Below are 13976 nucleotides of genomic sequence, written 5' to 3'. Positions count from 1 at the left end.
TAATCACTGATAACGTAGCTGTTATGGTGAAAGAACTTTTGAATTCGGCCGAGTGGTTTTTGAGTTATTTTAATACATACAAAAATAAAAATATTTCCTTTTTATAATATTAACAGTTTAGATTTTTTTAAGTTATAAAGGAGGCTAATTTAATTTACTATTCTCTCAAAAATAACAGTTATTATTACTTCAAGTATACTGTAAGAAATAAGCCTACATTTCGGATGTTTATTGATGGGCCGTTAATACCAACGAGAAACGTACTATATTTCTAAAATATCGTTACCCCCTAATTAATATTGTATAAGAAAGGATTAGTTGTATAGATGATATAGCCGCACTTTGACTCAATTCTGTGAACATGATGCGTTTAAGCGATGGCTTTAGTATGAGCGACGTTTCCAATTAGGCAATATTTATAAGGGATTTGGTATTGAGCTTGCCGTGACATTATTAGTCCTCAGTAACACTCGTGGGCTCGTAATTGATTTCTAATTAATTCTAACTGGTATCGAATTGGTTGGGCAATTATAAGGTTATTAAATGAATTACACGTATTTTGTTTTTTATTTGTTCAGGGTTGTATTTATAATAGATGTTTTTTTTATGGATGACTTAAAAATATATGTTGTTAAAATCAATAGGTTTGATTCCTAGATAGAAATTCTGTTTATTTAAAAGATAACCTACGGTGTAGTTTCAGTTTGCGTTAAAATTCTTAATTGTTTCAGATATGGCCGTTCATGTCTGGAATAAATCTCTTTTTTTATATTTATGTTAGAAAGCCTATAAAAATATTTTTAATCTAAGAATAAGGAATTTTCTTTGAATTCAAATTATTTTTTAAGCGCTAAACGTTCCCTCTGACAAAGGCCTCGGCGTATATTATCCGTGGGGGTCGCGGAGTCGCCGGTATCGAATCTGTATTCATGTCGCGGCGAGCGCAGCAATGATTACCGCTCGCCGGCGTTTTATGGTAATCCTACAGTTGGAAATTCAGTTGCGTTGATTTTTCACGAGGCGGATTTCACGTGGTTTTGTCTTGCGAACTTACTTTCTTTAGTGTTGTAGTTCTTTTAAGTAAATAAAAACCAGGTAAAAGAGATCGAACCAAACATACAAAAGTGAATGTATCCGCCCTAAATAAATTCCATAGGCATGAAATACTCGTACATACATAGTAATAATTATCCCAAAATGTAACATACTAGTTGTTGCTTGCGACTTCGCCCCCGTGAAATTAAAAAAAGTGTAGCCTATTATTCACAGATACCTTACTAACAATGAAAGAATTTTAAATTCGGACCATACTTTTTAAATTATTTCAATACATACAAAAATACAAATCTTTCCTCTTTATAATATTAGTATAGATTATTATGTTAGATCCAATTTGTCGTAATGTGGAAATTAATAAAAGTTAAGTATTTGCAAAAATTATTTAAATTCAAGTAAGCTCGAGTATATATTTTTCACATTTTTCGGATTATAAAAATATAGAGTAAATTCAAAAGAATTTACTCCGGCCCTTTGTAGTTTCACGGCATGAATTTTCCCGACCTATTTTCTATGGAATAAATCAAAAAGGAGCCGAGGTCTAAAACGCAGCCGATGAAAAAAGATTAACAGCGCGGGCACTTTTGTGTCGCGGACAGGGATCACGAAATATGGCCTCGGGGTCGAGGAACCGAATTTGGGAGGCTTACCTCGACTTTCAAGAGGTCTGTAATATATTTGTAGTTTGTGAAAAGTGTGTTTTTAAGTTTAGTAGAAGAAATAGTACTATACTACTTATAGTATAAATGCGAAAATTTAGATGGATGGATGGATGTTAGAATTTGTAGCCTAAACGGCTAAACAGATGAAATTTGGTATAGTAGTAGAAGATAGTCTGGAAGTACACATAGAGTACTCACTTTTGTTTGCTTTTTCTTTAATAAAACGCGGATGGAGTCTAGTCATTAAATAAAATCATTTTATGAAATAAACTAGCTGTCCCCGTGCGGCTTCATCCGCATGGAATTATAAAAACTTTATTTTATTGTTTACATTTGTCAAATTCTCAATTTCAAATGTCAAAATTCACATGCACTAATGACAACCTTGCTTCCTTGATGTTGGGATTTTGTAGTTTATGACCCCTTTCCCATATGAAGGTTTTTCTCCAATTTATTTACCTCTAAGTTAAAGAGCGTGAAAATCTTTATTCAAAAAACAAAGAATTATTCAAAAACATGCTGTAATTGCTGACATCCTACGCCACAAAGTATTGTGTGTTTACGCTTTATTATATTAGTACAGAAGTATAGATGACTAATAAATAAAAATGTTCTCACTAAATGAATATTGTTTTTTTACGAATTCTTTTGTAGCAAAGACCTTTTTTGTTCAAACGTCACGTGCGAATTCGCGAAGAGCGGACGGAAATCCGAGAAAGTTTGGGAATTTAACGAAAACTTTCACCCTGAAATTGTACTCTTCGCACGCTTTAAAAGAAATTCTAACAAAATGCGTCGCTTAATAAATTTTACGTTGATGGTGAGAATGTAAGTTCTGTTTGTTAGTGTCGCCTTGGAATGAGGTCGAGAGGACATTTTTTTCTCTTAGGACAAGGAAAGTAGTTTTTAATAGTTCCTAGATTAACTATGTAAGTACGTTTAAGAAACCACTTTAAGTGTGCGTTAAGAGTAAAATATATTAAGGAAAGAATTTTGTATGGATGTTGCTCTAAGAAGTCTAAAATCTGAAGCCACTTTTAACATTAATAATTTCATCAGACAATATCTTAAAACACTCTCAGCGAGTAGCGTCGTTTAAAAAATACTAAGGGGAACGACGAGGGCTGGGAATAAATTCTAAACATCATTATTTATCGACAGAGAATATTATGTCGCGAAATAAATGAACGCCATCAAATATCCTTTAGGGTGAGGACAAAGGGCGCAGGAGGCGACACGCTCTCGAGAAATTAATGCACGACGGTCGCTTTGATTGCAGAAAAATATACGGCATGTATTCTTTTTAGATTACAGGCAGAAAATGCAATTTGTTTTAGTATAATATTACAATGTATGTATGTAAAATTTTTCATTTTGTTTTGTCGAAGTGTGCCGTTTACTATACATTTACTCTACTTTACTGAACTCCTTAATATCGTTCTCAGTTTATACATGAGATGCTTTTTTTCTATTGAGGTACAAAATTCTTTAATAATACTTATTGACAATAACACGTGCCACTCAGTACGCGGCCGGCACGTCTTGAGCGACGGGAGCAGTCGAGTGCAATGATTTACGTCGCTTCCTCTTTTTCCCCGCTCTGCCCTTGTCACGTCGCTTTTAAATGACAGATCTGTAGGGAGCGGGTATGTCGGGGTACAATGGGAAAATCGAACGTCGCAAGGTAACTCACGCTCTTGAATTCCGAACGTTACAAGAGAATGCTTTAGGTGATTACTACCGTATCCCGTTGGTGCAAAGTTTTCACGACAAAGACCATTTTGGTATCGTGTCCTCTACTAGTGTGAACGGTTCTATTTGAAAAAAGTTAAACTGTTCCATGATATTAAAATCAGGATACTATTTTATTTCTTGATGTTCTCGAAATATTACAAATGTTAAAATTACATCTAACTATACATTTTTTTTTAATATGTGCATCATAAAAACTTCATAGTAGCGTCAGCAAAAGCGTTTCCATATTTATAGCGAGTCCAAGAAAAATAAATATTTAAAGAAAAACTGTCACTGAGCCATAAATTTACCTCAGATGACAATTAATTTCCGGCCTATTTATAAACTTTTGAGGGGCCACCTTTTTCCTTTTAGTCGTTCATTCCATTTTCACGTTTCACGCAAAATTTTCCAAGGATTGTTCCTTTTGTTTATTACATTAGGTAAAACCACAACCTTTTGAAATTAAAATAAATACAAGGGAGAGGTCTTAGGTGGCCTTGTGACAAGAATATTAGTCATCGTAAGCAATCATCAAAAGCACCTCGTTTTTAATTATGCAAAATCGGGTCATTTATTTACCTCCTCCTCCTACCTCAGCTCTGTTTCAAGCTCCCTTTTAGCTGAATGGACACAATTATTTACTTGAAAATTATGAAATGCGCGTGATAGATGGCTCTATCTGTTTCAATTTCGCTGAAGCCGAGCTGGGATTTCGCCGGCTTTGTCCCCAAATTTCGTATTGGACAGGTAGTGGAATGTAGGCAATTTTTTAACGTCGTCTTCTTGGTGATATTATTTTAGACAATGAATAATATTGCAATTGTGCTGCTCATTTTTACCCAAAAATGATGGATGGATAATTTTTAAACAATTCAATTATTTCTTCGTCTTCTCTCTGTCACTTTACTTCTTTGCCAACGATGATTTTATGCGTTTGCGTTTGTCCATTTCGCTATATTTTTCCATTAAAAATATTTCTCATTTGTAAAATAATTTGTAACAAAATTCTGATATAATTCTGTAACATCGGCCAGATATCAATATTCCCGAGTGCTACGTTACATAAAATTTAGGTCAATCGAGGATCACGTCAAAATTTCCCAGCGCTCAAACAAATTGAAACTCAACTCGTAATTTATTAAAGAGACTTACATTATTCGTACGGAAAAAACTCGAAAAACTATCGGAGGAAATTGTCTAGTCAATTTTAACCCCATGACTGCGACGAGTCGATTATCAATTCAACCCGTTCACCGCTAGTTGGATGTCAATATTCATTTAGAGCGCGGCCACGGTGGCACGGCAGCGGCAAGCGTGATTTGTCGCTCGCCCCGTCACCGAAGGGAGGCGGCGTGATGCGAATCGCAAATCGGCATCCGACTCGTCGCGTAGCTGCCCGTATGCATCGATTCCAAATCGTTTCGATATTAATATCGAGTCGCGATCACTCGAGTTATCAATGACTCGATTGATTGTGATTTTGTGTGTTTTAATATATCTTTTGCAATGAGCAAAGATTTTAATTTATTTTGCAAAACAATGCTTTTGATGATCTATTTTCCGCTAAATTATCGATGTTTTTATACGCCAAAAACTAGTAGGTTCAGTTATTTTGTCTCATAGCATTTTACGCATACAAACCTATCCAGTAAATAAATCATTAATTATCAAAATAACACTATGACGTTACAAGACAGTAAAATTTTCAAATAGCTTTTGTTGAGTTTGTTTTTTAAATTTACGATTTACTGAAATGTGCCCTCTGTACCATGTTTTCAACGCGTCTTTTAGATGTTTTTACAAAACGGACCGATTTGTTTTACGTAAGACAGTGACAGAGCGCAACTATTTATATTTTGACAGCTCTATTTTTGTGCTATGTTAAACAATATCTAAAAATATATACGCCTTGAGTTAATGTGGGATCGAAGTGGGCGCGGCGCGACGTCATAACGCGGAGATCAAAATATGTTCATCTGTTACTACAAATATTTTAATATATTCGCACATCTAGATCCACAGTAAAATTACCAAAAGTAAATACATCGGTAATTGCGAATAAGGATAAAAAATGTTTATGGAAATATTGACAAAGGTAATAAATTAAATTATTTTTTGTTCCCAGATTTTACGCAGTACATGGGAGACATGGAGGTGCAGGATTTTAAGGCTTTAACTGGAGTTACTGACAGGTGAGTGAAAAAATCCAATATCACTAATATTAACGCAAAAAAAAAAACAAATAAAACTAACAATATTTTATCAATTCAAATGTTGTTTATCACATCAAAGTGCTTAAGTCCACCTTTTTACTTGTCATACAAAATTATCCTTTTGATAGCGACTTTGACGGAAGGGTCCTTCCTAACTTCGAGGAAATCCCGCTATTCTTGCGACCGACGTCATCCATCTTGTTTTCCTTTTTTTTCGCTTCCGTGCTCATCCCAAATTCCTCTATTCGTCAAAGTGCAATATCATCAAATCACTGTAAAAGAAGTTCCATGATTCGAGCAGAGGGAAAAGGGGGTGAAATATTACAACGCGAACTACGCTTTGCAAAGGGCGAGTACTTTTAAGATTGAAAGCCACGTAAAGATATACTTTTCCTTGCTAATAATTCGGTTGAAGGATTTGAAACATTTTTGCTTAACTTATAATTGGACATAGAAATAATTAATCATTGGCGATTACAGTTAATCCTGATAACGATTGAATTGTGTATTAATTTAGTAGATAAAATGTCGTTCGCAATATTTTATTTCATTACTTTTAAGCATTTACCTGTAGACATTGTTAATAGTGGGATTGATCGTTTGTCGAAGCAAAGGTTCGCTTATATTATATCTTTCTGTGTGCAACATACCTAGCGTTTTTAGTAGCGGCATCTTGTGCCGAGTCACTCAAGACGTATTTCATGGTACGTCGACTCACGAAATGATATTGTCGGAAATATGATTTGAGAAAGTAACAAATGTATTATGTACTGCAGTCTCTGTTGGAGGAGCATGTGTTTGATCCTATATTGATCTCGCGCCATTATAGATTTTATTATTGGAAAATATTTCTGCCACATATTTTTAAAATATTCATACTGACTGAAATGTACCGTCTGTTGTTACATCGGTATTCCATCTATTTATTCTTTGTTAACGGTATTTCAAAGCTGAGCTATTTGGATACCAAAATTCTATATTTTATATATTGATAACTCTTTTTTGTCCTTTAAACTTCCTTTTTTATTGAAAAGGTAAATTTTCCTTCTTATCTATACTTTTATGATAAAGCGTAAACACACAATTCTTTCTTGCCTAAGATGTCAGCAATCACAGCAAGTTTTCGAATAACTCTATTTTAAATAAAAAGCCCTACACTTACGTCACGCTTTAGGTTATATATTTTCACGTCGATAAACTTAAATATTTTGGATAAAAACACTAATGTGGGAAAAAAACCATAAGTTGCCATCATCAAGGAAGCAAGGTTGCCATGGTTTGACATCATGCCATGTTATTTTGACATTTGCAATTGATGACAAATTTGAACAATAAAATGATGTTTTAATAATTTTATGCGGATAAAGTCGCATGGGAACAGCTAGTTTTCTATATATTTTCACAACGTTTAAGGATTTCTACGAAACCACAGTTGAAAATATTACATAAATAAACATTAAATATACCGTTTTTAGTGCTAAACGTAGACCCGTGACTATTCGTCGTTAATTAAAGGCAGTCTTAGTTCAAACCAAATAAGAGTAAATGTGAAACAAGGTTTTGCCGCAAACATCGCGGAGCTCAGCTTATGTAAATAAAACGCTTCGCTTCGCTTTGTTTGTACAAGAAGCCTTATGTCTATCTAAATGAACAATGTTTGTATCATCTTGTAAACATGTTTAATAAATAATAATTCAATTATATTAAAATAATCTGTGTTTACTCAACGGTATGCGATTACACAATATTTTACACGTATAAATAAGCTACATACGTCCCTTTCAAATTTCGTTGTAAGAAATTGGATAGCAAGGGTAAATATTCTCATTCTTTACGTCCCCTCCTCTGGCCATTAATAGTCAACGAATCTCCTACCTTTTAAACTGTTGCTCATATTAGGCAGTATTTGTTTTTGCAATTACAGCAAATTTAATGGTCGCTACCACCTTTCCACCTTTTACTATAAAAAATAGAACAATGGAGACATATAGTCTATTGAATAAATAGTACAATTTGTATCGAATGCGTTAAGATAGAAGGGGGTCAGGTCAGGGGGTCTTTGAGTCGTGTAATCAATCAGGTAGATGCGACCCCTCGGCTCTCGAGCGCGTCTTCACGCGCGGTCAACGCTAATCACGCGCTGAGGCGGACGGCACTTCACGCCCTAACGGTGATCTATTCAGGTGCTTATATAGCACAGTGTCAGCTATTCTCGTATAGGGATTAGCACATTAATTAACTAATGTATGTCACAGACAGATTGTGGACTTCGTTAGATTATAATTCGACTAGATTTATAAAATACCAGCTGTTTCAATGAGGCTTCATCCGCATGTAATCATAAAAACTTTATTTTATTGTTTACATTTGTCAAATTCTCAATTGCAAATGTCAAAATTACCATAATAACATTGCTTCCTTAATATTAGCAGCTTGTAGTTTATGGTCGCTTTCCCGTATGAACGTTTTTTCAAATTTATTGACCACCTAAGTTTAATAGCGTAAAAATATATTGCCTAAAGCGTGACGTAAATGTAGGGCGTTTTATTAAAGTAAGAATTATTCAAAAATATGCTGTAATTGCTGAGATCCTACGCCACAAAGTGTGTGTTTACGCTTTATTATATTAGTATAGACTAGCTATTGTTCATGACTTTGTCTTAGTGAATATAGCCTATTACTCAGTGAAAACGTAGCTTTGTAATGGTGGTAAATTATTGAATTTTCCACAGTAGTTTTTGAGTTATTTCAATACAAACAAAAATGTAATTATACAAATCTTTCCTCTTTATGATATTAATAAAGTTCAGTTATTTGTTAAACTAACCACAGGCTTTTAATGTTTTGATGAAAACAATGAGTAAAAAACTCTTAAGCAAGAAAATAAAATGAAACAGTCTAAGATATGTACTATATCTTCATATCTTGAACTGTAAATGAAGCTTATGACAATAGGTACTCATTTCAAATGGTTTCTATTTCTATTGTAAATAAGACGTCTACTTTGTTTCTGAAGTACAAACATCTTGACTTAATGTTATTGCATGCATATAAAAGTGATTGTTCACAAGACGGTCGTTGTGTTTTATAGGTTGTTATAATCCAGATAAGTATTTTCTTTTCTAACATCTGTGTTTGAAAAATATATCTCAGTTGGAAAGACAAAATGTGTATGTTGTTTGCACTCTGATTGCAAGTATGGCATTTTAATTTCTTTTACAAAAATATACTTTGGCCTAAATTTATCTCATGACATACTTTTTTATTTGTTTTTTTTTTTAATGTTTAAAAATCTTGACAAAAATTAATTAATTTATATTAGGACAGTTTTCGGTATTTGAATATTGTATTATGTCATTAAGGAACCGTTAAAATTTACGCATTCAAATTGATTTTAGTTGAAGTCATAAAAGTCACCTTTTTAATTATAATTTTTACTGATATGAATCCACTATTTTGTTAGTAAATTTGACTTAGTCTAAGCTAGTTTTTTACTCAATCAAAATCAAAACTCAACTTCATCATTTTTTACTTAAAACAAATTGTTAGTTTTAATTAAAAGCACTCTAGTGGGTAAAATCACTGCTTAGTAATTGGATAACAATGTCTCACGACAACGTTAAACGTAGCTTATGCAAATAATGAAAGCTAAGTGCTCCGCTCCACGTATACAGGCTTTTACTCTATTATCGGCTAACTACTCGATTGTTTACTTAGCTACGTCTAAGTTGAAGACGCATGGCTCAGAGCGACAAAGCTTTCGCGTTTGAATTTGATTTCCATGTGTTGTAAAAATATTAAGTACTAGGCTGTTGCTGAGTTTGTCCGCGTGAAATTAAATTTGATAAAAAGTGTAACCTATGTTCCTCATAGATAAATTACCTTTCTAACGGTCAAAGAATTTAAAAATCGGCCCAGTTGTTGAGTTATTTCAATACATACAAAAATACAAATCTTTTCTATTTCTACTATTAGTATGTACAGATGTAACTTATTCTATACTGCAGTATAAAATCTTTAGTTTAAAGTGAGCAAAACTCTAGTATAGTGCAAGTGCAAGTTAAAATTTAACCTTTTCATTGGTTAGTTTAACAAACCAATAAAAATTATAACACAAGGCATAGACAATTTAGTGACCATTTTTTTCAAAATGAAGGGACTACATTTTTTCAGATGGTCGCTAGCGGTCATGTTTATCTCGTGGCGTTAATAAACTGTGTGACGGCGCTCTGAAACCGGCCATCAATATCAAAACTATCATTACCGCGGGTCTCCGGGGATCGATAAGCAATCAGCTGCCGCCAGGCTACCGGTATTACCTGAGGTTCTGATTAGTCCACGTCTAGCCTGACTCACTGCTGAGGCCAATAAAATGTCCCGACTTTATCATTTTTCAATATCCATTAAATTTTGATATCCATTACCTTAGTGCCGTAATAAGATGTTAAATCGATTATCTATTTCTATACATGTAACACAATTGAAGTGTCTGTTTGTTATATCAAAAGAATAAATTCAGATTTCGGGAAGATGATGTATTTTCGTTGTGGAAAACGAAACGTCTGTCTGTTTGTCTGTCCGCAAGCCGCGTATGTTCCGGGTAATCTCTGAAAGGGCTGGGCCGATTTCGACCGGACTTTTACTGAAGGGTAGTAATTTTGTCTTAATATTGCGTGGACGAATTTACAGGCAAGAGTTAGTCGGTAATAAGAATGGTAAGATGAATAACTCGACATCAAAAGCTTATGGTTTTATATCGGTTTCATTTTCAAACCTGTGCGTATTAAAACTACTTAACAATAAATTAAAAAGTTTTTATACGGAGAGTGTTGTGGGAATATATTTATGGTGAAACATATATCACATTAGCGTCCATAAATTAATTAGCATCGGAGTTAAAACACGTGTTTAACTAAACAGTATTTTAACTTATTTTTCGGGTAAAACAGTACTATTTTATATAGAACCTTTTTTCTTTAATCCCGAGTGAGCTTTGTACAAAAGCACTAAAGCATAAAGCGATATTTTTAGCATACGAATACCACAAGTTTTATTCTCGAGAAACGAGTATTATATACGAATATAAATCTGAAAATAAACCTATATAATTTTACGCGTATAAGTTTCTGACAAAGCAACGTGAAATAAATCGCTAGTGAACGTCTCGTTTGTACACTGTACTTGTCAAAGTTGCCACTGCTATTTCTAAATATGTGATCATTTTACTCGCATACGTTCCCTAAATTACACAATACATTGCGTGTTAACATCTAGCGTTGTTACCATTGTACCAAGGTTAACAAGCAATGTATAACGTGGTTAGATATAAAATCGAATTTCCGAATTTATTTCCCGTTTTCATGGTAACAAGAAACGGGCGTCTTGTCGTATCTGAGTATAGACGAGGGCACTCGACAACTTTATTTATGAGAGAACTTGTCGACTGGTCTGGGCGGCTCAGCCCTTGGAAAATCATGAGGGGAAAATTCTCTTGGAGTTTATTATATTTCGAACTACTTTCCAGATTGTATAATTCTATTATAGATGCATACAAATACATGATACATAAAAAACTTTGAATAGTCAAAGGGCTGTCAAAAGTCAGTAATGTGACTTGTAGAGGCATTGACCAAATGTTTCAAGCTTTCTATTTTTTTATCAAAACAATATTTACATTCAAATTACTCACGATGTTATTTTTCTCATGTTATTTTATTCATTGTTATAACCTTCATTGTTATAACCTTTTCAACACTTCACGTTGTCTTATTTTGTTTTTAGTTAAAACAGCGGAGAATATCTAAACAAACTATTTCAACTTTATCTCGACGCAAGCCAATTTACATGAGAAGAACAAAAGAATCCGGTTACCAATCTAACCTCAACATTTCGCATCCAACACGCTTCTGTCCTCTTATCTGTTATTAAATCCAGTAACCCAACGGGTGAACGGTGCTGCTCAATTTTCAATTACGTCAGCTGTTAACGTGTTGCCTTTAACAGTAGCAAAGGCCATACTTAATTATCGATTTTCTGTCGACCCAATCGATGCCTAAGAGCTTTGACTAAACTATCGCACACCTTTTGTACAATTGTCGATTGTCAATTGTATTGTAGCCAATTTAATTGTTTAGTTGCAGAATTAAAAATCGAGTACTATGCGCATATAAGCTCATAGAAATCGAAGTGCGACTAAACAGTTTAGTCTAGAGTGTGCGCTCTAATTATACATAGAATTCGAAAGCAAAAAATGGATTGTTCCCAACCGTCACCCCGCTCTGTCCCCACGTAGAGACAGATGACAATAAAATGTTTCATCCGTCCCACCTTTTACGGGGATGGGTTTAACCTATTTTATTTCATAACGGTTCCATCTGTCACCTTATTGGTGATAGTGAGACTAAAAGGTGGGACGGATGAAACTTTTTATTCTCAGGTGTGTACAGAGCGGGGTGACGGTTTGGAATAACCCGAAAAAAAAATTGTGTAGAAATAAGTACAAAAAACCATCGCCATCTAAGATACGTCATGTTTACTGATCGCTACTGTATGTTTTGTTTGCTATTGAAGATTAATGGTAAGAACCTTAGATAAGCAAAAATGTCTCGAGATCGATTATTGGGTTGCGTTGTCAATCTACCAACTATAGATTCCATCGACCAATCAATTTTTAATTTTATTTAGATGTTCAACTTCAATCCATCTGATCGAAGCAATCGTAAAACGTTGGAACACTTTTATCGCTTGAAGGTGATTGGACATATAGATTTATATGAGTTTCAATTTTCTGAATTGAATTTTAGAATTTGCAATGATATTTTACATCATTAATGTTTTTAATTTTAAGATTGATTTTTTATTCTGCTAACTAAATCAGGCTTGAGTTGCAGCACCAAAATGGAAATAATAATTTGTGGATGCAATTGGACAAAAAAGCAAACGTTATTGTTGCATTCATAGTTAAGCACATTATATTTGTTAAATAAATTTTTAATCTGTATTAATGTTATAAAGAAATTTGTGTTTTAATGAGTATGTGATACACGTAAAAAGTACTGGGATTATTTTAAAATTTTTTAAACATTACAAAGGTAATTTATCTGTAAGTAACATAGGCTACTTTTTTTTAATTCTTTTAATTTCACGCTATTGAAGTCGCGAGCAACTGCTAGTCATGTTATACGTTAAAGGATATAGAATTCTGATTGAATGTTTCATACAAATAAATCATTTCTTAGTGTAATCTACGAATGAACTGATATCTTTGGTACTATTCTTATGCATTGCGAGTTATCTGCGCAATGGCTTTTTAATATCTGTAATGAAAGCTGCAAATATGATGCAAGGCTTACACTGAGCGGGTGCCAACGTATTCGCAGGGGGACATAGTGTTGAAAAACGATGTAAGAATGCGTGAATTTACATAAAAATCATATCACATCTTCTATGAGACAGATTTTTGTGTGTCAGTAACTGTTTTTCTAATTAAAAAAAGTAAAGTAAAAACTTTTTATTGGACAAAATAAAAAACATTTTCACAAAATTCATTGTGGCTCTATCTCCTGAACTAAATGACCTTCTCTTAACCGTTATCAAATTTTATTAACAGTTGCTACATTTAAATCGATAATAAGTGTCGTTTAAAATGTATCAATATATTTTGAGTCAAATTTAAAACGTCCTTAATACATAAAAAACATGTTCTTTCTTAGCAGTGTCTAGAAGTGGTAAGTTGTCGGTTTTTGATTATAACATTTTAAAATAGCGGTTTAAAATCGACTTCCATTTCACATATTTAAAATATTAGTTAAGGTTATCAATTAAGTTTTTGATTGTGTTTTTGAAGGTTTGATGTCTTTTAAAATTGACACTGTTTTCTTTCCGCTCCGCGCGTATCCTGTAGTCGCTTTCCTGGTTTCATTTAGCAGTTCGAGGCGCGGCGCTAGCGGCGCGGCCGGCGAGCGACGGCGGTGCATTAGTAAATTACTCACGTACGCGCCGCCCGTACTCTTAAAACTTGGAATTTGTCGCGAGCTTTTACACCGAACTCCCAACTAATTTGTTTAATTAACATTGGCCGCCCGGCAGGATTAGTAACCGAGTTTCCTATCTCTTGTTGATTAATGTTTGTTATCATTTATTAGCATGCAATTTTAATTTTAATTCTTTGGAGAAATTTATTTACTAGTGCTGGATACTGTTTGTGTTATCTTACTTACTAGCAGTTTCCGGGCGGCTTCATCCACATGAAGTTTTAAAATCTTTATTTCATTGTTTACATTTGTCAAATTCTCAATTGCAAATGCCA

General features: G+C 33.8%; 1 protein-coding gene across 1 annotated transcript in view; it reads left to right on the top strand.

The window, feature by feature from the left end:
- Positions 1-13976, top strand: part of LOC106111616 (CUGBP Elav-like family member 1) — a 252661-nt gene that overhangs the window by 11411 nt on the left and 227274 nt on the right. Inside the window, 1 exon segment of the mRNA XM_013293751.1 lies at positions 5581-5647. Within this exon segment, the coding sequence (XP_013149205.1) occupies positions 5595-5647 (53 nt within the window). The 5' untranslated portion in view covers positions 5581-5594.

This window comes from Papilio polytes, unplaced genomic scaffold (assembly GCF_000836215.1).
Source record: "Papilio polytes unplaced genomic scaffold, Ppol_1.0 DF824158.1, whole genome shotgun sequence".
Classification (NCBI taxonomy): domain Eukaryota; kingdom Metazoa; phylum Arthropoda; class Insecta; order Lepidoptera; family Papilionidae; genus Papilio; species Papilio polytes.
Note: the sequence above shows the minus strand (reverse complement) of the source record. Positions and strands in the feature narration are given on the sequence as shown.